Source organism: Camelus dromedarius, chromosome 4 (assembly GCF_036321535.1).
Source record: "Camelus dromedarius isolate mCamDro1 chromosome 4, mCamDro1.pat, whole genome shotgun sequence".
Taxonomy (NCBI): Eukaryota; Metazoa; Chordata; class Mammalia; order Artiodactyla; family Camelidae; genus Camelus; species Camelus dromedarius.
In genome coordinates, this window is record NC_087439.1 from 70,560,508 (window position 1) to 70,584,508 (window position 24,001).

Sequence of the window (24,001 nt, forward strand, 5' to 3'; positions counted from 1 at the left end):
TTTTTGCTCATATATTTTCCCTTCATACCCCTATTCTTTACTATAAAATTATTTTGTATTATCTTCTTTAAAAAGTCACTTTAGGTTATTTCAGAAATAAATCAGCATCTAGACTAATGATTATTTTCTTATACCTTTCAGAACTGCAATCACATCTGAAATAAAAGTCAGGGACATGATTTAAAATAGGGGAAAAATGGAAGACAGTTCAAAAAGGCATGAGAAACCTATTAGAGTGGGATTCTTAAACTGGTCCATCTAATAACTGCCTTCCAAACAGCTAAGTTTTAAATTAGTGGTTCACAACTCTCACTTTTCAGGTATAATTCTCAAAATAATAGTCACCAAATGCTAAATAAAATACACAAATGGCCAAAGATTCTCTATGTAAACTATAGAAAGCACAGAAGTACCTTAAAATACAAAGAAAATATTTTTATTTGTATAACAAATATTCTAAGAAATGATGACAGTTGAAGTGATGTCACGACATAAATAGGTTTGAAATGTTGTTGATTAATCATTTTGTTTTATTCAACCTCTTGTCAATTATTTTAGAGAGCATCTCTGGTATACTTCTGACTGAATCTCAAGCATGATGTTATCCAGGTGATTCAATTATGAAATCTTTTGAAGGAATGGTTCCTTCCATTAGTCCTCATTATCTCTCTTTTTTTTCTTTTTCTTCTTTTTCTCTGGACTCTGAAAATAACCAACAAGAATGCCTTTGAAAAAGCTGTAAATTTATAGGTGATTCAAAATAACTTCTCCTTATAAAAAGCAAAGATCTATTTTCCTTGAGAACAAGTTTTGGGGAAAGACTAAAATTTAAAAATATAAAAAGCTCTATGAAAATGATCTGCAGCAAATCTTATTCTCTCTCATCCTCAAACCAAACTCATTCTGTAATATGATCCTATGTTTTGGAAATGGCCTTTTATAATACAAACACAACGTTTTAATTTTACTTCCTAATCAATGAAATCGTTATTTAAAAAAAACTCCCTGTTCATTTCTCATATACAGAGTTTAATAAAATATGGAGACCCTGCCCATGTCAATAAAGTAGTGGTAATTAAAAACAAACATACAGCAACTGCTGTGCTGGTGCATGGTTCTTCCTCAGAAAGTGGTTCTTCCTTAATGTGTTTCTTTTTGTCCTTTTTCTTTTTCTTCTTCACAGGTGTCTCCTGTTCTTCCACCACTTGTACTCCTTCTTCCTCTACTTCTACTACTTCTTCAACTGAAAACGTGTCAAGACGCAACAATTGACACTGTATCAGACTTCTGTCCCCAACAACTCTTTGGGAGTCTTAGTGTTTCCTGTCATTCCGGTCAAGTACTTAATGTTTAAAATATATATTTTAATAATCGCAACGGTCTTTCAAACACCTACCTAGTCTAATACCACTAACTTTACAAATGATATTAAAGCTCAAAGAGAAGTATATTTCTCACGATCATGCAGCTATATACAGAAATCAAGTTAAAACAAGTCATCTGATCTCCAAACCCACTGTTTCTTGGGGACTAGTCAATTATATTAGAAATGATTAAAGTTTAGAGTTAGGAAACCTGGGTTTATTTATGTTTATTCAACCTGTTGTGACCCTGACTAAGTCATTTAACCTCTGTAAAGTCAACTTCCTCATCTTTACAAAATTTAGTATTATCTATCCCATTGGACTGTTTCTAGGATTTAATGAGGTAATAGGCAAAATGCTTAGCACATTAGAATGAGGACTCAATAATGGGTAGCTATCATTAGAAATTCATTGACCAAATACTCGTTTAGTACCTACTACAAGCCAGGGCCTGCTCTAGATGACTGGAGATACAGCAAGGTACAAAACAGACAAAAACTATATAAATCTCTCTCCCAAAGGGTTTTGGGGGAGAGAAGTCTGATACAATGTCTACTTTTACTTTAGTAGAATGGAGAAACAAACAAACAAGATTTTACATAGTAAAAGCAGGAAGAGGAACACTTTGGATGACAATACATTCGGACATTTTAGACAGGATAGTCAGGCAATACCTAAAAGAGGAAAGAGAGTGAATAATGCAGCTATCTTAAGAGAAAATATTCCAGGAAAAGAGAGCAAACGCCAAACTTATTTTAGGAGAGAAAGGGAGTTGGAAGATTCATGGAATAGCAAGGAGGCCAGTGTGGCTGGAGAACGTATAGAATCAGATCAGAGGGCTAAATGGGGTGCCACTGTGGCTACTACAGTAAGAATGGCAATGATGGGTATGTTAAGTGGTTAGATTGTAGACATGCTTTCAAAGTAGAATTAAGAGGATTTGCTGCCAGAATAGATTTGGATTATAAGAAATAGTCAACGTGAAAGGCCAAAGCAACAGCAACTAGGATTGCCATTTATAACAGGGAGAATATTATGGAGCAACAGGTTGGGAGTGGCAAGGATCCAGGAATGTTAAGTTTGAAAAGCTTAATGAATATACAAGTGAAGATACCAATCTGGAATTGAGTGCTTCAAATGCTACTAATGAGTTTATAGATCTCCTTACTGTTCAATAAGAAAACAAACACAGGAGTTAAATAACTTGTTTATGCTTTTTCATCCAGGGCAGGAGTTTGTATGTGCTGACAGTACAACTTTTAACCACTAAGCTATTTAGAAACCAAAAATTAGTCACTGGTTTGATGCCTCTCTTGCTAGACCAGCTAGTAGGCACTCGACACAGGTGCAGCTAATAAATGAGGGGACTCACTCATCAACTTCGTAAGAGCCTAGTTTGCTGGAGAGCATCTATTAAATATTATTGCTATGATGGCAGGCTACCCAATTATGTTATTTCCCTAGTCCTTTCCCTGCAACAGAAAGAATGAAGTACTGCTGCATCAATTCCATGTTAAACCAAAACAAAAATATTTCAGCAACTAATTTAGAAACTGTATTATCTTTTTTTCTTCTATTTTAAGCTGATTCTCAAAATGGTTCACTTGGTTGAAACTAAAGTTTTGGTAAACCTAGTATAATTCTACATATTCAAACATATGCTGCTCACATTCCTGTATGAAATATAATAAATTTAACAATATGCTAACTATTCCCAGAGAACATGACAGTTTATTAAAACACCATTAGCTTTCAGTATGGGTGGTTTCACAATAAAGTTCAATTGTATGTACTCTCCCAAGACTTACTAAGCCTATACTTCTTAAGGAGTAAGAGTATAAATGACATTAAAAAATTCAAGCTAACCTTTAATCTTAACCTTGGCTTTTTTAGCCTTCTTTTCAATAACTTCATCTTCTTTGTCTACCTGTTCAATCTTGCGTTTTTTAGAACAGGTTGGCAGTGTGGAGTCACCAGAAGGATCGTAAGTCTTCACTTCACTGAAAGAGTCACAGAATTTTAGAGAATCTCTAATCGAATAATTCTAAAGAGATTTAAAAGGAAACACCATTAGGTAATACAAGTATACAACATTGTTTCATTTTAGTGGCATTCGGCAGTTTATGAAAACTAATAGATTCCAAAAGGTAAAGAGGTTTCAATATTTTCTAGGTAGGTCAACCACACTTTAGGAGAAGTGGTGAGCTGCATGAATTCTGGTTTAGTAATCAACTTAGTGACTACAATACAGAAAAATATCCAATTAGCATCGGGGAAAAAATGGAGGAAATCTCTTTACAACAAATGATTATATAGTAGAGAGTAAAACCTGAACCAAATCAAATTTTAGAACATTAGGCAATTCAATGAAAAAAAAAAAAAAAAAAATCAAAATCAAGTTTAATACAGAAGACTTCATCACAGGATTCTAAGAGCCAGAGAAATAAGAAGGGATACTTATGGATAAAGATACCCTAAAACCCAAATGTTTGCTTTTGTTCTAAGAAACTAGAAAGAAAAATTAAAGCACTGAGTGCTAAAAATGTGAACTAAATCTCTTAACTAGTGCTTTAAGTGCATGTGTTTAAAGTCATAAGCATAATGGCATGGGAACATTAAAAAAATTGTACAAAACAAGCTAAGAAATGTTCTATTAAGCTGACTTTGTAGACTCATGGCTGTTAACTTTTATAGGTTTAAACCATTTATAATTAAAAAAAAAAAAAAAAAAGAGTGACTAGGTTCTCCTGGGCCTCTTCCATGTAGACACGTTATTAAAAAGAAAACCCAGAAAACAAAGATCCACATTTTTCAACTGAAGACAACAAATTAGGTTTAAAAAAATTACAAAATATATGGCCACTGTAGAAAACTTGGAAAACAATTATGAATGTGTGTACTAAAACATATAAATACGTAAGTACATTATATATAAGCATACATGCACTTAATTATAAGAATGTAAAAATGTATATATGATTAAAAACTAGAAGTGAATATGGAAACCTGTAAATGGCAAAGAATTAGGGGGATACTGACTTGCTTAAGTCTATAATAAAAAACTGCTGTCAACAATTAACATTTAAATAGCAAAAAGTGTTCATTCATCCTCTCCTGAATGTACTCACCTTTTATGTTCATATTTTTCTGCTTTTGCTAATGCCTTTCCTGTTCCACTTATTTTCCTTATCTAAGAAAAGAAAAATTATCAATAATTTTCCAAGGCATAATCTATTATATATACCCTACCAATTCTTGGTATATATTAAGGAAACTATTAACAGCAGGCACAAAAAGAATATATTAGACATACTAAAATGTATCATAAAGTAAAACTCTTTTAACAGGTGAAATGAAAAGTACATAAACTACTTGGTTTATTAACTTTTGACAGGTAATATTTCAGCAACAGGCAGGATGTGGTTCTTACCCCTCTATCTTCCAAAGTTCTTAACCTGGCCTCTAATTTGGCTCTGTTCTCAACTCCCATTGCAGAACTGGAATCTTCACCAAAAGCATCATACCGGATGGCCAAAACAGTTTTGGCTGCCAGCATTCGAGAAATCTAAGAGAGAACCTGAAGTTAGAGGCATTCAAACTATATCCCAAGTTGGGATGTAAAAATTCTCTCAATAATTTATTAATGAGAACACTATAGCAAATCATTAACTCTGTAATTCACTCCAGAATTTTTTAAAATCAAGAATTACAAAAATATTATAAATCATGCATATCAAGCAAGCCATCTATCTTCTATTTGAATCTTTGCTTCAACATGATGGTTAACTGGTTATATACATAATCACTATATTCTTGGTGGATGAAAAACTCTTATAGTGCAGTCTATTCTTCCAACACCTTCCTTTAGTTTCTATTAAGTAACATTAGTCTACACCATGAGGTCATCTAGAATAAGCATAGCCCCCTTTGCAAGTTAATAAGTATTTTATTATGAACCCTTTATTTCTCCCATCACGCTGCTCTGAATTGCATAAAATTTCAGTTTCTGTCCTACAAAAAGCTCAAGAGTACTTAATTGTTTAAGCCTCAGTTTTCTTCTCTGTAATAGACACACCCACCACTCATAGGGCTATTAAAAGGATTCACCAAAATTCTATCAAGTGTTTAGCACAGTGTACGTGCTATTATTTTTTATAGTTTATAAATGTTAATGTTAAATTGGTTTCCTCCCACACAGAAAGCTTTTGATGTGCCTTCCCCCCAACCGGTGGATTCTAGAAAAATACTAAGGCAGCAAAAGAGAATGGCTTTAACAGGACCAATAACACCTCTAATCTTTTCTTTCAGTGTACACAAGTGTTTAAAGAATTCGCTATTTTTTAATGAAAAAGAACAATAAGACTTAATTGATTACTATAGAGTAGGAGGAAAATGGATTGTTTGGAGGAAAAAAAAAAGGCCTACCCCAGAAAAATTGTAACTCACCTTTCCTTTGTGTTTGGGACTTGTCTGGCCTACAAGTGAAGCATGATAAATGAGACCATACTTAGGGGTATCTCGCCTAGACTTGAGGGCTCTGAACAGTGCCTTTTCTGCTCCAAGAATCTGAACTGTAGAAGCTGCATGTTTGGCCAAATTCAAAAGAGAACCTTCAAAGAAAAAAAAGTAGTTATCAGCAATGTACTTTCAAATATTTTAAAGTTCCATGTATTAAACAAAAGACTTATAATCTAAGTATTATAGCCATCAGAGTAAATAAAAATTGTATGCAATACAGGATTCTATTGTCTGGAATTCCCCCAAATTCTTGATGCCTCAGCATTTGTGATTCATCCATTATCTATGACAAAATGAAGGTTATTAGTTCAATTTTACTAATTTGCCTTACGAGATATTACTATTTTATATTTCATTAGCATACCACATGAGACAGAAACATGTATTCACAGACACCACCCAATCTAGCCCCCATTTTTCTGAGATGTATTTTGGATGTCAAATATTCCACTACTTTAAATATGAAACATACTTTCATACAAACAAAAACTTATTAGGACATCTCAGTAGAAGTATGTGATACATTTCTTGTACTTTATTTACCCCTGTTGTTTAAGATATGGATGAGGAGATATAAGCACAATAACCAGGTATTGAAAGTTGCTGCTTTGTTAGATGTGCTAAACAGGTTTTTCTGTCAGAAAACACCAACAGTAATGCAGTCACCCAAACCACTAGATACATGTTTAAAATTCAACAAACATTTATATGTTAACCTCTGCATTTCTTCCGCTACAAGTTTAGCTAAATCTATGAAATTTTGGATGTAGACAATAAAACCAGCCCAGATGATCCTATCCTTGCAGATATCTGAATGGCATATTTGTCTGATAAATGAAGCAGGTAAAGGAGCTATTCTAGTTTAAACACTTTGATGTAGATGATACATTAAGATCTTCTGTGATGGACTATGTCTTTAGTTATATAAAGTAATAAATTAATACTTCACTGTATTTGCAAGTGTTCAATTATACAGTATCTCCTAGTATACCATCTTTACAATATCGCCATACATATGGATTATGTTTTATTATAATCACTTACTCAAAATATTTTTGCATGTCAAATATAACAGCATACTCAATAATGAAACAAATTCTTGATCAAAGATATATATATCATCTGCTATGTTTTATTAAAAGTATTCAAATTTTAATCTGATGAGGTTTTTTAATATAATGAAATATAGAAATACCTCAAAAATATAGTGGATTTGGTTCCACACCACAATAAAGCAAGTATTATGATAAAGCAAGCCACACAAAACTTTTGTTTCCCAGAGCATGTAAGTTATGTTTATACTATGATAGTCTATTAAGTGTGCAATAGCATTATGTCTTTAAAAATGTACATATATTAAAAATGCCTTATTGCTAAAAACATGTTAACCATCACCTGAGCCTTTTGCAAGTTACAGTAGTTATATCAAAGATCACTGACCAAAGATTGACCCAACAAATATAAGAATGGAAAAGTTTGAAATATTATGGGAATCACCAAAATGTGGCACAGAGACATGAAGTGAACAAATGTTAGAAAAATGCTGATGGACCTGATCTACACAGGGCTGCCACAAACTTCTGAATTTGAAAAAAAAACACAGTATCTGTAAAGGGCAATAAAATAAGGTATGTCTATACTGATTTTATCCTCCTGCATTTATCTGATTGTTCTAAGTAACCATAACAAAGTTCTGACAATGGACCTCAAGTGTCTCAGAAGAGGTAGTGACTAAAGATGCCTTCATTATCCAAAAGGAAATCAGGCATACAAATAAAAATCATCATTGAACACTTGGTCCTTAGTCTTTACCTATATACCATTTACTACATAAAATTACTTTAATAACTGAAGTTTAAGGAAAAAATCCTACCTAGAAAACAACTCAACTCTCAACACCCATGTTCACAAATTACATTAAAATCATCACCTGCGTGAGCAATAAGCCGTGCTCCAACTAACTCCCCAACCATGACTGTAACATTGGGGGCAATGGCCATCATTCGATTTTGCAGATATTCATAGAGCTGTGTTCTATATTCAGAGATTTCAATCACCTAGTGGAAGGAACAAAATGAATATGTCACAAAATAACTTAAGAGTATAAGTAGTATAAGAGTCACATGTCTAAAATATCAGAGTCTCAAAAGTAAAATAGAGCAATTGTGCAATCCTGGGAAAATTAATCATTTCTCACCTCAGTTTCCTATAATAGGGCTATTGTGAAGATTCATTAGATAATGTATGTAAACAACCTAATACACTGCCTAAAAATAATATCAATATTACTGTTATTTAAAAAAACACTTCAAGGACTAGACATTTGTGTCATCCTCTGATTCTCGTATACGTATCTTCAAACGAGGGGAAAAAAATTACAGGCTATAAACATAAATTAGAATTAAATAACTGAAGCTATAGTTCTGTGTCTTAATGAATTTATCATTTAGACAATGCTAGCAACACAAATCAGATACTACTCTTCATTTTTAGTACATATTTCCCCCTCTAAATACATAAATAAAGATGGCATCAGATGAGGTAGTGACTGAACACCTTCATATTTATTTATCAGGTGAACAATACGTTTAAAAATCATCATTGCCATCAGAAAACTACACAGCTGGTACCATCACAACTAGTTTCTCTGTGAGTATGGTTTACCTGGGTACAGAGATGCAGAATGTTGCAAATATCTTCTTCTGAAACCTCTGTTCCCATAGATATTTCTGCAGCTGCTTTCACTTCTGCTTCCACTTCTTCCGGCAGTAACTCAGAAAGTTTGGCCGAGGCATAATTCTTTCTATCGCCTATAGAATGTTTGCAGAGGATGAGGGAGAATCACTCTTGAACAAATTATATAAAATCCACCAAACAGTCAAAAGAAAAAGTAGAGATAAGCCAATGAAAAGGGTGCCTAAACAAAACAAAAAGTGAACACGTTTGACCTAGTAATTTTCCTCATGTAAAGGCTTGATTTTGGAGATTAAAACCTCTCCCCACCACCTCCCTCCAAAAAAAAAAAAAGATAGATAGATAATAGTAATAATAATAAAAAAACCTAAAATACACCATGGGATAGGACTTATAATATTGTGATAATTTGTAGCTAAGATTATACTAAAGCTAGGGCCATGATTTCTTGGGGGCAGTAATATGGTAATATAACATGAGCCAAGTAAGTCATACTTATCAACAATCCTCAGGTTCCTCTACTAAGAGTATTACCATACTAATAGTAGACAACATAACACTAACAGTATAGCTAGTAATACTATTTTAAAATATTATTAGTAGTATTATTTTAGGCTATCCCCCATGCCCAAGTCCACAGTTGTCCCTATTAACGGCATTTTCACTGAGACACATTCACCATAAGAAGCCATTTCTAAAACAACCAAATTAGAGAACCATGTTGTCTGCTGCACAAGCCACTCAAATCAAAGTTAAATTTGTTCCCAGAATCTAACAGACATTAATATGGCTCCACTCACAAAACACAGAAGACATAAAAAAACTGGGAGTTTAAGAAAAAAAAAAATCTCATCACTGAAACTCATATATTAGGATTCAAATAAATCACTATTCTCAATGCCTTAAGGTATAAAGTTACTCACCAACTTTCTGTAAACACTTGCAGTATGTCAAATTATCTGAAATAATTTTTCCTAATTCAGGGAAATGCCAGCCATACCATTCTCTACACCGCATAATGTAGTTGTTTAGTTCTTTATCTAAGTCATCTAACAAAGCTGCAGTAGATTAAAATAAAAAGAGAAAACAGGAACGTAAAAGGGTTTTAAGAAATACTGTGATGAATAATACATAAATCTACCATTTTAAGCCATTTTCAAGTACTCATTTCAGTGGCATCAAGTTCATTCAGAATGTGGTGCAATGACCACCACTATCCATTTACAGAACTCTTCCGTCATCCAACCTGAAATTCTGTATCCATTAAATAATAACTAACTCCTCAATCCCCCTTCCCTAGCCCCTGGTGGTGATCTCATCTACTCTCTATCTCTATGAACTTGTCTATTCGAAGAACCTCATAAGCAGAATCACACAATACTCATCTTGTGTGTGGCTTATTTCACCTAGCACAATGTTGTCAAAATTCACCTACACTATAGCATGTATTACAACTTCTTAAGGATGAATAATATTCCATTGTATGTATATACCACATTTTCTTATCCATTCGTCTGTTAATGGGTTGTTTCCACCTTTTCATTGAAATTAATGCTGCTATGAACACAGCTGCATTAGTATCCAAGTACCTGCTTTCAATTCTTTGGGTGTATACATCTAGAAATACAATTGCTGTTTAAAGGTATTTTTAAAATTGGAAATTGTTAAGACTCTGATGTCCCAAAATCACCAAATGACATGGGAGAATGATCTATTATAAATATAGGCAAGTGAAAAAAGCAAAATAGAACACAACACAGATCCTACTTACAGTTATATCATTTTTTTATGGAAAAAGACAAGTTAGTTTACATTAATAGTATAATTCACATTATACCAAACTAATCAAATTATAGTTAATTTTCCCTTTTTCTAACCTGTATTTTCCGATTTATTTACTTTATTTACTAAAAGTTCTAGGTGATCTCCTCTTTTCTCCTCAACAGATTATAAAAGATACAATTTTAATACAATGCAAGGAAAAAACCATGAAGAGACAAAAACAGATTAGACCTCACATGTACTATACTTACAAATTGCCTGAACAATCATCGTGTCCACTTTATCAGCACTAAATTTCAATCTATATCGGGACAAGCTGGGGAAAGAGAGAAAATTAAAAATTACTGAAATAGCACCTAGCAACAGCATTTAATTAACATCTTAAAAAAAACTTTTATCCAAATCTCTCTCCTCGAGCTATATTGTTTTATTTTCTTCTACATGGGAAAATTAGCTCAACAATAATCCAACAGTCAAGATCCAAAAATACATATTTAAAAAGAAAGTAATACATCTGTCCTGCTATAACCTGTACTTCTGTAACGTGAACTAATTTATGAACAACAAATGGGATTGCACTGTGTAGTCCAAGCCATATTGGTTCATGCATGATTTTTGCAGCATAATTAATGCTTTATACGACCAGGTAATAACAAGTTCAGCACTACAACACCTGAAAAAAGAAAGTCATGGAGGAACAAAACTGTATGTAAGAGTTTCTTAATCTTGGGGTGCTAATACCTCAGGCCTGATTATTCTTTGTCGTGGAAGTATCCTGTGCGCTGTCGGATGTTAAGAACACCCCTGGCCTCAACCCATTATGTTAGTAGCAGACTCCACCCTCCAGGTTGTACAACCAAAAATGTCCCTATACACTGCTAAATGTCTTCTGAGGGGTATTGATTGCCTCTGATTGAGAACTACTGCTGTGTACAATGCCAATTAATCTTAAATTTGGATCCTGACTCAGTTTAGCAATTTGTTCTCTCTTACAAATGTTTATTAGAAAGTTCTTCTTGACTTTTATGCATTTTGCTCATCTCTCATCTCAACTTTAACCCCCTCATTAACCTATGCTCATTTTTAATTTGTTCAGAGGTACAAGCTTTTGTAGTATTTCTTACTATTTCTTAACATGTCTTCTAAACTGCATTAATATTTTTTAGGGTTACAAAGTTACATAGGTTTGAGTGGTATACCATTAATCTTGTTTTTTATTTCACAAATCCTATTTATTTTAGTACAACTTCACAGAATGCCAAGCTTCTCAGGAATACATATATCACAGTTCAGCAGAAGTGTCTGTTCTAATAGACATCTGGTTAAACATGATAGGTTAACATGCTTCTCTTTGCCTCATAAAGACTCAAGAAAAACTCAATAAAAATCTGAGTAAAACGAGCAACACACACACACAAAGCAGAAGAGGAGATCATTAGTAGATGAGAAAATTTGGGGAGATGGAAAGTAGGCAGAGGAGTAGCAAATAACTTAGGAGTGAGAAAAGAGAAAGGAAAACCCAAGAACTGTGGCATCTAACACTGAAGAGATAGAGAATGTCTGTGATGAGGTTTAGAGTCCAGACAATGGAGCCAAATTGCCTGGGTTCAAATCATGGCTTCATCACTTACCAGCTATACTACTGACTTTGGGCATCAATTTCCTCATCTGTTAAATGAGAATATCACTACTATGTTCCTCATAAGATTCTTGAGGGTTAAGTCAGTATTTGTAACATGCCTCTAACAGTGTTATGTAATTGTTTATTAAACAAAAATAAGACTCTGGGGGACGGTACAGCTCAATGGTAGAGTGCTTGATGAGCATGTAAGAGGTCCTGGATTCAATCCCCAGTTCCTCCATTTAAATAAATAAGCAAAAATCCTTACCCAACTAAATTTTTTAAAAGGACTCTTTTCTAGTAAATCTCACCTGTGTGCCAGCCCAAGACACATAGCAGACATTTCACGTGGTTCTACCCCAGGGATTAATCCATCCATCTGTGAACGGATTCCTCTCATAAGTTCATTAACAACAGGACTGTGGATACAACTGAGATTCAGCTTTTCCTGTAAGAACAAGAACATCTGCATTAAACAAATAAAGAAATTTCCCTAAAATCACTTAAATAATCAAATGGTATTGATTTAAATATATACATTTCTCAGTTTCATAAAAGCAGTTTCTAGTGTTTATGGGAAGAACACTCGAATATACTATTGGAAGTCAAAATTGGTGTTTAAGCTTCCCAGAAGGCAGTCTGTCTACATGAATCAAAAACCATTCATAAATCAATAATACAATTTAACCTAGTAGTTTTGTTCTTTTTGCTGGTTTGAGGGATCTTTTTATTACCTTACATTATTTAGCCTCTTTTAAACATTATAAAGGTAATATACACAGATTTTAATCAACAGTACTTAAAGAGAAGGGAACTGAATGCAAAGCAAAAGTTCTGTTCCTTATGTCCTTGTTCTACTGTTAGTATCTCTTGAGTACTTCTAAACATTTACCAATGTTAATATATATGTATACACGTATAATAAAGCTTTATACAGTTTATGTTTTTACACACACCCTACACAAACAGGATAAATTTTGTTCTGTATACTTTCATTTTTTTCCACTTTGCAGTATATATGCTAACTCCACACAAATCTACATAGTTCTAGTTAATCAAATGCAAATGACATGCAGGCAAAATTGTGTCTGTTGTGTCACATTTTAAAGAAACAAATGTTTAGTATGTATACAAGAGCTATCCAGTGTTTTTCAAATGGAGTAACTGAAAAGAAAAAATTAAAAGATATTCATAATCCCACCATTCAGCAATTTGCCCTTCTGTGTACCTTTCTCTGTATATGTTTATTGTGCTAAAATTTAATGTTTTAACAGAAAAATATAAACTAAGACTTGTAGGCACTTCAAAGGATGAAGATAGAGCCTGTATTAGAGAAAACTTCTACCTGACAGTATTAGAAATAGTCTAAACAAACTTATTTATAATTCACAATCCTAGCTTAAAAAAAACCTTCAAATCTCTTTAGCACTTTCCTACCTTTAAACACCTATAACATAATAAAATCCTTACTTCAAGAACGAGAGGTATGGTTCATAAACCTGCACTGTTAGTACTTACTGTAATTATTTAAACTCAAAACTATCACCACTGGCTCCTACAATGTTTGGGTTTTTTTTTTTTAAAGTTTTTTTTCCCTTAATTCTTTTTTTAGGGGTGGGGGGTAGGGGGAGGTAATCTGGTTTATTTATTTATTTAATGGCCGTACTGGGCATTGAACCCAGGACACGTGTATGCTAAGCATGCGCTCTACCACTGAGGTATACCCTCCCCCGAATGTTCTGCCTTTCATGTTTGGGAGTCTATGTATTTAGTCTTTCTTTCCATTGTCACTTTATGTTTAACCTCTAGCAAGTCTATCTCCTAAATAGACACATCTCTAATAAACACATACACTAAAAAAGAAATGTCATGACTCTATTTATATTGAAAGAAAAACATATGTGGCTAAACAAAAATATGGCAGGATATACATAAAATGTTACCATTTTTAGGCATATTCTTAGTCTTAATAATCATATTAGAAAGCAATTATTTTGTAGCCTAGCAAAAAAGATGAAGTATTCAAGTCTAAGAACTTACGATAAACAACTCATTACAAAGGCTAGACTTTGTAGTCACTATGCTGTACGGTGAGCTCTGATTAGAGGAACACTCTAACTTTACCTTTATGACCCCTCCCAGTTTAGCATCAGCTACGGCCAGGGGCTCATGGGCTTCTTTAACTATTTTCTTCAGAACTTTCTTCAGCTGCTTATTGATTTTGCCCTCCATCAGAGCTGTGAATGCTTTTTAGAAAAAAGAAAAACAAAAGTGTTAACTCAAAATTTTAACTGTTAAGGGCTTAAGATCTTATTTAAACTAAAGAAAAAAAACCCCTAACCAACCCAGTTCTTTCAAAAGAGCTGAATTTAACATTATTTCTGAAATGAGATGGAAAACATAAAAGTATTTTACAAGTTACACATTTCACAATCTCATCTGATCTTCCTACTCTTATTTCCACTTCAGAACCAGGAGTTAAATCAGATCCAATGTTCCCTTTTCTGTCATACAATTCTGAACTCAGAGATAGAATCCTAAGTTGTTATAAACAATCTATTCTAGAATGACAGATTCACTCTCCTATGTCACCAAAGACCAACTGGCCTAATGCTCTGGATTGTGAAATTCCATAAAATCCCCTCAAGACTGGTAAAAAGGAAATTTATTCATTTGGAAGGTTCTGAAACAGTGTTATTAGCATGTCTGAGTGGAGGCCTTATCTTTGTTAGTCCTTGATCCAGATATGTCATTAGGCCTCTGCTTGTAAACCTCCAGTGATGGAGAACTTACTACTGAAGGCAGCCTATTTGATTTGGAGACTGCTTTCATTTTTGGCAAGCTCTAAATGTGCTACTTTCTCTCACCCTTCCTTAGACCTATACTTAGAGCCTTTGGACCCACATGGACTAATATTAATACCTCTTCTAGTATTTGGGTTTTGGTTGAATTTAAAGTATGTACAGCACAAAGTGTGTTACAATTTCTAAAGTCTGGGTGTTTGTGTTTTGTGCTTAATTAGCCAGGTACTTGCTCATTCCTCCTAACCAAATTTCCATTCATATAAATTACAAGTCCATTTCATCTGTTATCTGAAAGGTGAGGACAAAAACCATCTGGCTACTACACAGAACTTAGAGGGGTCCCCACACTCTAAGAAGCTAAGATTCAAGCTATTTTTGAGTTCTAAAATTTTACATATTGCACATCACTGACTCCTAATTTACCTTTTTATAGTTGTATTCTTCCCATACAAGTTTTGAATCTTTTATAATTAAAAAATTTTCTTCAACATCCTGCTTCTAGTTCTCAATCTTTCCTATCATTTACTTTCATGCTTTAACCTAGTGTTCTCCTTTATTTAAAGTTTCTTAAAAGTAAAATATCTTCTCTAGATCTATTCTAACATTTATAGACATTCATCTTCCTTTTATCAAAAAGCCATTAATTACTCTTCACAATATGTATTTTTAAAAGATGGTACACACAGATGGTGACAGCGACACTTCTCTACGGCACACTTTTCAGCATCGCTTAGCAGTCTTCCCACTTCATCCAAATTTAGGCTGGCCCCCAATTTTACTGTGGCTATTTGTATGATTAGCACATTTTAGCTTTTGAAACCAATATAAATTAACATTACACTCCAGACTCTTTCTTAGGCTACAGGGTTTTAAATGCATATCCTGACACTTACAACCCCTCAGTTTTGGTTCTGTCATGTCAAAACTGCCTTATAACAGGCAGTGGGAAGTTAATTCCCAGGAAGGACTCTGTCGTCTTAATAATAAGGGGATATTCAACTTTCTGGTAAAAACAGATGGGAAAAGGCATTGTAGATTTCTATGACCAGATTTCTGACAGCTCAACTTTCTTTCCTTTGCTCTCCCCCCAAAAAACAAAACAAACAAAAATATATATAGGTATATCTTTCACTGTTTTGTTTTTTAAGTTTTTTTTGGCAAGGTGGATGGGTGGGGTGGGTAATTAGGTTTATTTAATTATTTTTAATGGAGGTACTGGGGATTGAACCCAGAACCTCGTCCATGCTAAGCATGCACTCTACCATTTGAGCTATATCCTCCCCTCATTTACCCACAAATATTTATGTGCTAGAATCTGGGAATTTGATGGTGAGTAACAGTCTCTGACCTTAAGGAACTTAGAGTAAGAGAGTCAGGAATGACTTTAAATTCTCATCTAGAATGGCATTTCCTCCACTTATCTTACATTATTTTAAGGAATACTAAAAGCTCAATAAAGAAATGAGATTTATGAAATTATGTCTGTTGTCTCATCACTAGGACTAGCTGAAGGATGTAATAGTCATCCATTCTTCGAGATCATGAAAAAATCATGCCCCTTTTTAGATACATTTATGCCTCTCTGTAGTTTTTGTATTTGAAACTCCCCCCAAAAAACTATTAGTTTTCTTTAATCTTTTAATAATAGTGTGCTTTTTTGAATAAAAAAAGTATATACCTGGAGAGCTGCTTTATTATTATTTTAACTCTAAATCCTGGCTATTCTCAACTTTACCCTTAGATTAAAATGATCAGAGAGCTGTGTACTTGACCACATTACCTTGGTCCCTTGTAGAACAGCTTTTACTGAACTGTGCTTCAGCATTATGCTGTTGGTTTCCACAGGGAGATCAACTTAACCACTTCTCACCTCTCATCACATGGGGGGAAAACCAGCCCTATAGTGAAAAAAGCTAACTCAATGTTGTCTCAGTGGTAGTGACGAATTTGAGTTAGATCACTTAAATTCAGTTCCAGAAAGAATGCATCATTGACAACATTGAATAAGGTTAACTTAGGCCACTGAAGCAAACAGTCTTTTAATAAGGATAACAAATTGCCAATTTTTAAAAAATAAAAAAGCTAGTCTTTGACTTTACCTGCCAATGCCTCTGCTGTATCCTGAAATTTCTCAAAATGTTTCAGCTTTACTCTAGAATTAAGGAAAGAAAAAAGTTATGAGTGCACACTGATTTTGCAAAAGCCGCATATTTAGGAAAACAGATGTTAAACTGTTTCCAAAGCATATACCAATAAAAGAAACCTTCCTGTCATTGGCTATTGGTGCCAACTTACATGTTCTTCGTAAAACGACCAATTTCTCTAAATGTTAGGCTAGTAATGTATGAACTATTACAGAAGTTGTAGGCTTTGAAGGAAACTTGGAACAACAACAAAGAGGTCTGCTACCACATCTAAACCACAGGAAAGATGTTGAAGCTTCAACATAACCTCTGCTGCTTAAAGTTGGACACAGATGCCTCTCACTATAGAGCACAGAAGTGGCTTAGGAAAAGGTGCAAGAGTCTCTCTTACATCAGGAATCTCATGACACTGATTTATTCATCCAGTACAAGTGCAATTAAAAAACAGCTAACTGTGAAATCTAATTCCTGTTACCCTTACTTTACCCTCTTACTCCCTATTCACTTATGTGCAGGGCAATGTTATTTTATATCAAACTAAGTTAACTCATTGTTGTCTCAGTGGTAGTGACGAATATCTGAGTTAGATCACGTAGATTCAGTTCCAACGATACATCATCGACAACAGTGAATCAGGTTAACTCCGAAAACTGAAGTATATAGCCCTTTAAAAAGGTAAACGAAGTCTTCCATTTTGTCTAAAATAGTGTTATCTTAAGCAAGATTTTCTTACCTGGTCAGGGAACACCCTGGTGGTAAGTTAAGTGTATACTTAACAATACAAAGATTTTAAAAAAAAAGTATCAATTTCATCTTATTCTGCCTCACTTCATCCCCATTTCCACTAGTCTGAAGTGGCATTTGTTCCTGTTTCTCTATACTTACATAAACGCATATACGGGTGTATACCACCACCTGCAAAAATGGGGTCATGCTGTATAAATTACTCTGAGGCATGGTTTTCCAGTATGTCATGCTTCTCTAATTGTTAAGTATGACATCTCTTTGGGTTCAATACTCTTTAGCAAACTTAAGTAGTTTCCTTCTATTCTAGTGAGTTTTTATTAGCACTAGCAGATAAATTATCAAATGCCCTTTGGCAACCAAAGACATAATCAAAAGATCAGTTAGGCCCTTCCTAGGGTCATACTCACCAAATGGGCTATTTCACGAGGTGATCCACAGATGGTGGAATAGCCATCCTGACTCTACCTTGAGGCAAAGCCAGCTCTCTCTCCGATCACTCATTTCTTAAGCTGGGCATCAAGATTATACTCTATTTTCTCACCAGAGACCTTGGGGAACACAGGTATGCCTTTCCAGGATTTACTAGCTAGTTATTTTACTACTCTGGGGGAGTTAAGAAATGAGTCATAAAGAATGAATAAACCATGAATGAAGTAAAAAACATCCGAATACCACTAATTTAGAGAAAGTATAAATTAAACCAATAAGCAGCCCATGCTTTTGACAATTATTACTTTTAACAAAAATTTATACTTAATTTATAATCAACTTGTACTTTCATAATATCTCACAAAATAGTAATTCTGGGTGCTGTCCAATTTAGTCTGCAATTAATACAAATTAGTTGGAATGGCCTATGCTTCAAACATGCAATCTAATAATTAGGCTCATGCCAATATCATTCCTGAAAGACTTCAAAACAAAATTATGAATATTTTATGGACAGTAGGGGTGGGGGGGGAGGACCACACAAAACAAAACAAAAACAAACACCCCTAAATGTCAACCCTAAGTTCTTAGTTTCAATATGACTCTGACTTACATTTTATTTGCTTTCTCTGGAGTTTCAAATTCTTTCCATAAACTATCAACCTCTTGGAGTTTCTTCTCATTCAAAACCTGTAATAAATATTTTTTTAAAAACTTCAAAATTCAAACGGTTTAGGCATATATAGCTATATATTTCAAGTATAACTGTACAAGCAGAATGAGGATGGTGGGAGTTATTTTTCTCTCTGAAATAACAAACCAGTTTTCTTACCCAGCATAAAATTTTGGTCAAATTGATAGCTAAAGTAGCCCATTTAATAACTGGATGGAATTTAGGTCTGGATGGGCTTTTGTTAAACTTCCTATTTTTTAAGAAGCCCCCTAACCCCCTCACAAAGTCTATCACATTTGCAGATCAAAATAATTTATCTGCCTACTTTCTATGAAATAAATTTTGTTATTTATTGTTATGATCATTCTAACAGGAAAGAAATATAGATTTCTCTAAAACTAAGATACTATTCGTTTTAAGATGCATCCTGATGTAAGCAATTTTAACATGCAAATGGGAAAAAGAGGCCCTTTTAAATCTATGAAACACAGTCATTAATATTTAGGTATGTGTTCTTCAAGACTCTTTGTCTATTCTACATTTTTTAATGCATACTTTTAGGAATCATGCTATACACTTACTGTATCATGGACATAATTCTAGGTTTTAACAAGAATTGCACTGTTTGAGTATACTATCATGTACGCCCTTATTAATAAATCTTTAGGTTTCTAAATTTCCATTATATCTGTAAGAAATACTTACCCATCAGAAACATATACATATTTTTGTATGTATACATGTTCTATTTCTATAGAACTAATTACTGGAAGTGGAGTTAAATGATCACATAAGAAAAAAAAGCTGACAGACTATCATCAAAATGCCTTCAAGAGATTCTATTAGTCTCACATAAATCAAGAATAGGGGGAGGGTATAGCTTAAGTGGTAGAGCACATGCTTAGCATGCAGGAGGTTCTGGGTTCAATCCCCAGGTACCTCCTCTAAAAATAAATAAACCTAATTACATCCCCCAAATAAAAAAAAAATAATACAATAATAAATACTTCCAAAAAAGAGTGAATAAAATTTTTTATTTTCCTACACCCTCATCAATACTCTATGTGAGAAGTCAAATACCCAAGTATAAGCTAGGGTAGGATCAATCCTAAAATACATTTCCCTTCATATTTAACATCCTTGAAACTGGGATGTCTTACAATTGATGGCAGGCCAGTTTAATTAGCAGTGTAAAATAATGGCATATTAAATTTGATGAAATATAGTATTTATAGATATTACACATATTTTTGCATGTATTTTATCAATGTCAACTAATCAATTAAAAACTATACCGTTAAGCCATATTTCATCAAAGCCGTATCACAGAATATCTACACAGTGAGACTTATTACTCAGTTATAGCCTAGTACATATTTCCATGATAAAACATGAATATGACATTGTAAGTTGTAAAACACCTTTATTTTCTGTCAGACAAGTGTGGCAAGACGGTTTTAAGAAAAACTTATTGCATTTGAATTTAATTCCACACACAGCTGAATTAAATATATTTACAGAACTGGAAAAATAAGAATCAGAGTAATGAAGCAGTAAGTAATTGCAAAGCATACTACTGTATATCAAAAAATTACAAGCCACTAACAGTTCTACTTGTATGTCACGAAAACTTTAGAATCCAAAGACATTCCATCAAATCTCATGAATGCACTGAAACTTTAATTCAAAGTTATTTTGTGTGTGTGTGGCTTTTAAAAAATTTTTTAAATGGAGGTACTGGGGATTGAACCCAGGACCTCATGCATGCTAAGCATGTGTTCTACCACTGAGCTATACCCACCCTCCTCAAAGTTGTTGTTGTTATTACTATTATTATTATTTTGTTAAAGGATATTCACAGAATAGTCCTGATTTTTGGAAATAGTTTACTCAGAGAACACAGTTAACCATACCTAATGTTCACTGATTGTTGAGTGGATACGTACCAAATACGGGACATGATTCATGAGTAAAATTCACATTTTTTCTAGTTGAAAATCAAGTATATTTGAAAATAACATTTGGATAACAAAATAGGCATATTTAAGAGAGAGTATCAGTATTCTTAAAGTAACAAAGGAGATGTATTGAAATCCTGTTGATTCATGGCCACTCAAATGTCTCCAAAGACTTTGTTATGGCAAACAAAACCTTGGCTACTATATGTTCTCATTCATGCCACAATATACTGAAAAGAATATTACTAATAAAGTCTGAACAAAAATGTAGAAATACCTGTCTCAAATATTTAATCATTTATGTTTGGATAATGAAATCTGAAACATTTGTATACAAAATCCATTTGAAGTTTTAGAATTTTGGATTAAGACGGAGTAATTTCCACTTCCAAGTAGAAATGGTATAGCTGTTGTTACCATTAAAATCTTTAGCACTGCTATTATATTGTTGGCTACTTCCAATACAATAGGCACTATATGTACCTATTTACATTTACAATAGATGAGTTACATAGTATGTTAAGTTATACCCAATAAAGCTGGAAAAATATATTGGTCAGTATTCATGTTATAACTTTGCTATACACATAAAAACTCTTCCTCGAGCCCTTAAGAAATAAAGGAACACACAACACTACGCTGCACAGCTGCACTGTACAATGCGACTACTAAAAATTTAAATAAATTAAAATTAAAAATTCATCTCCACAGCTTTACTAGCCATATTTCAAGTGCCAAATAGCTGTATGTGGCTAGTGGCTACCATATTGAGCCTCACAGCTACAAAAGGTATGGGATGAGTAAGACTAAAGGACTTCTAGTCTTATTCTGTGTGCCATGAGACATAAGGGACACGGGCTTGAGTTTTTGCAATATTCTAGAAATGGTAATAGTTTTTAGGGATTGTCTTTGCATTTATACATAACTTTGTTAACAAGGAATATTTTTGGAAAGTTTTAAAATTCTTTTTAAGGCACTGCATATATTGGATCATGATATAAAATGTATTCCTTACTGTGAACTGAGATAAAAATGTTTTAAAAAACTTTCTTAAAGCACTCTCACGAAAGCATGAATTTTATGCTACCAATATAATTTTATACTCCAGCACTTTAAAAGGTTATGGGAAAGGGCACTAATAACCCTGTATTGCACATCTATATATTTTACATACCATAATATTCACCCCTTTAAGGTGTACAATGTACTTTTTAGTAACTTTCACAAAACTGTGGATCACCATTTCCACAATATTCTGTATGTCTATTTTATTCAGAAAGAATAAATGCTACTAACTCAAAATATTTATAAGCAAAACAATATTTCAATATACACAAGCTTTTAATTATTTCTAATAAACCATTAATTTAACAATTTTGAGCAGTAACTTGCAGATAAATAACATTAATAGCTGCAACAGAACACTCAAGACTTATTTTTGTGGAGAATACTCTTTATTGATCGAAATCAGTAATGCATCAAGAGACATACTTTATGACTCAGGTCTTGGAACCATACAATTGCTAAGCCAAATCCTTCCCACCATTAGAAGCACCAAGTGGACAGTGCAGTTACCCCTCTCCACTTATCCTGATCAGTATACATAACATCAATTTAAATGAAATTCATCCACAGACACTGATTCAAAACACAACAGACCATGTTTGCCAAGAGAATTTGGGGGCATGTTCAGAACTCTATTTAAAAATTCAGAAAAGATTGAAAAAAGCTGGGGAAAAGCCTTATAGACCTGTTTCCCGGCTCTAAAGTCCTTTAAGGTCCCTTAAAATCGCTAATGCTGTAATTAAAGGCAACTGTAATGAGAGGAAAAATAAGCAAAATCAGTATTTGGTTTCTAATTACCTTATTTTTAAAAATACCAATATTTAATGTAGCAAATACAAATAGAAGTGTATTTTCAAATGTCATAAAAGAAACTTGGAAAATAAAATGAAAAATTCCCCAAATCAACATTTTTGTACATACCCCTCCAGGCTCTCTTGCACCCATACTACATAGTTTGATTCACAACCAGAATCATACTGTATCTCTTTTAATCTAGCATTTTTTGCCTTATTAGCATACGTATGAAAATTCTGTTTTTCGTTGCTATATTCGCAGAGCGCAGAATGCCTGATACTTGGGATAGCACTCAATTTACTAATTTTTCCTAACACCCGAATAGCACCCTACTACACGAATGTCCCATTGTTCAATCACATCCTTGCTGATAAACTTGTAAGTTCACTTCAAACTTTTCCTATTAAAACAAATCTCAAATTGGTTTCCCGCCCAGATTTCTCCCCTAAGCTTCAAACTTGAAATGACCCTTGCATTTCCACGTCTAACCAGACATCACAAGCTTCACACTGCCCAGACTGGAACTCCTTAGTATCCTCCCCACCCCGACTCCCCAAATCCCTAAACCTTCTCTTCCCTACCACCACGCACTTACTTAAATCAAAAACTCACAATTCTTCAATTCATCAGCCAATCCCGTCAGTTCTACCTTAAAATTTTCTCCCGGTATTTCCTTCCCTCCATACTAACTTTGATCCAAGCAACTTCATCTTATCTAGATTAATGTAAAAATACCCGTGCTTCCTTTCGTGCATCCTATCCCCTGTAATCTAGCCTGCGCACTGCAAAGTCTTTAACTTCATTAAAAGACAAAATTAGATCAGGTCATTCCTGTGTTAAAACCTTTCCATCATTCCTCAAAACTCAAGACAAAATCCTAACTCTCTATCACAACGTGCAAAATTCTAATACGGCTCCTGCCCACCACTCTAGGCCAAATTCTCGAACAGAACCCGGCGCCCCAAACCACGGGACCACGTGTTCACCGAAACACGCGCCTCCCAGGCCCAAAGTCTTCCCCTTCCTTTCAGACCAGGGGGACAGAAAGGCACCCATGCGATCCTGAGTCGTGCAGTTCTCTCCTTAGGTCTCTCCCTCTCCTCTCCTGCCCAACACCCGCCTTCCCCCTGCAACAGCTCTATCTCCCACCTACCTTAAAGATGGCGTAGCCGACGGACGTTTCAAACAGCACCAACATGGTGAGGCCGGGTCAGGGCGCTGCGCGGCCCGCCGTAAGCTTTTAAACCAGTGAAAAAACACCAAATATTCGGCCACTACAGGCCCGCAAAGCCGCGGTTGGCCAAGCACCAGAACGCACGTCTTCCCGCAAAGAAGGGGACCACGCTGCCGAAACGTTCCACACTGCACTGTACGCAGGACGCACCGGCGCGCTCCTCCTTCCTCAAG

At 34.2% G+C, this 24,001-nt stretch overlaps 1 protein-coding gene and 4 non-coding genes across 7 annotated transcripts; all 5 read right to left on the reverse strand.

Moving 5' to 3' along the window:
- Positions 1-414: 414 nt before the first annotated feature.
- NOP58 (NOP58 ribonucleoprotein) lies at positions 415-24,001 on the reverse strand. Of its 3 annotated transcripts, XM_010991735.3 has the most exons (15): positions 23,748-23,996; positions 18,717-18,793; positions 16,883-16,935; positions 14,104-14,225; positions 12,291-12,427; positions 10,610-10,674; positions 9,500-9,634; positions 8,547-8,692; positions 7,813-7,939; positions 5,811-5,974; positions 4,795-4,929; positions 4,493-4,554; positions 3,231-3,364; positions 1,092-1,243; positions 415-702 (listed from the first exon to the last, which is right to left on the reverse strand). In XM_010991735.3, the coding sequence occupies exons 1-15, from the start codon at positions 23,790-23,792 to the stop codon at positions 652-654; spliced, it is 1,605 nt and encodes a 534-aa protein (XP_010990037.1). In that variant the 5' UTR covers positions 23,793-23,996; the 3' UTR covers positions 415-651. The 3 variants fall into 3 exon arrangements, with proteins under 3 accessions (XP_010990037.1, XP_010990038.1, XP_031307838.1); XM_010991736.3 differs by lacking the exons at positions 18,717-18,793; positions 23,748-23,996 and adding an exon at positions 16,564-16,681 and having other exon boundaries at positions 16,883-16,909; XM_031451978.2 differs by lacking the exon at positions 415-702 and having other exon boundaries at positions 1,211-1,342; positions 23,748-24,001.
- On the reverse strand, positions 7,593-7,676 carry LOC116153183 (small nucleolar RNA SNORD11). The gene has a single exon (XR_004136975.1). It is a non-coding gene; the product is annotated as a small nucleolar RNA SNORD11 (small nucleolar RNA).
- Positions 8,407-8,492, reverse strand: LOC116153185 (small nucleolar RNA SNORD11B). Its single transcript, XR_004136977.1, has one exon. It is a non-coding gene; the product is annotated as a small nucleolar RNA SNORD11B (small nucleolar RNA).
- LOC116153175 (small nucleolar RNA SNORD70) lies at positions 16,701-16,787 on the reverse strand. The gene has a single exon (XR_004136969.1). It is a non-coding gene; the product is annotated as a small nucleolar RNA SNORD70 (small nucleolar RNA).
- Positions 17,474-17,559, reverse strand: LOC116153176 (small nucleolar RNA SNORD70). Its single transcript, XR_004136970.1, has one exon. It is a non-coding gene; the product is annotated as a small nucleolar RNA SNORD70 (small nucleolar RNA).

Coding starts and splice junctions, on each gene's coding strand:
- NOP58 (XM_010991735.3), bottom strand. CDS start 23,792: ATGTTGGTGCTGTTTGAAACGTCCGTCGGCTACGCCATCTTTAAG. Junction 14,226..16,882: donor TACAGCAGAGGCATTGGCAG/GTAAAGTCAAAG, acceptor TTTTCTAAAAAG/CATTCACAGCTCTGATGGAG. Junction 5,975..7,812: donor ACGGCTTATTGCTCACGCAG/GTGATGATTTTA, acceptor TTTTCTTTGAAG/GTTCTCTTTTGAATTTGGCC.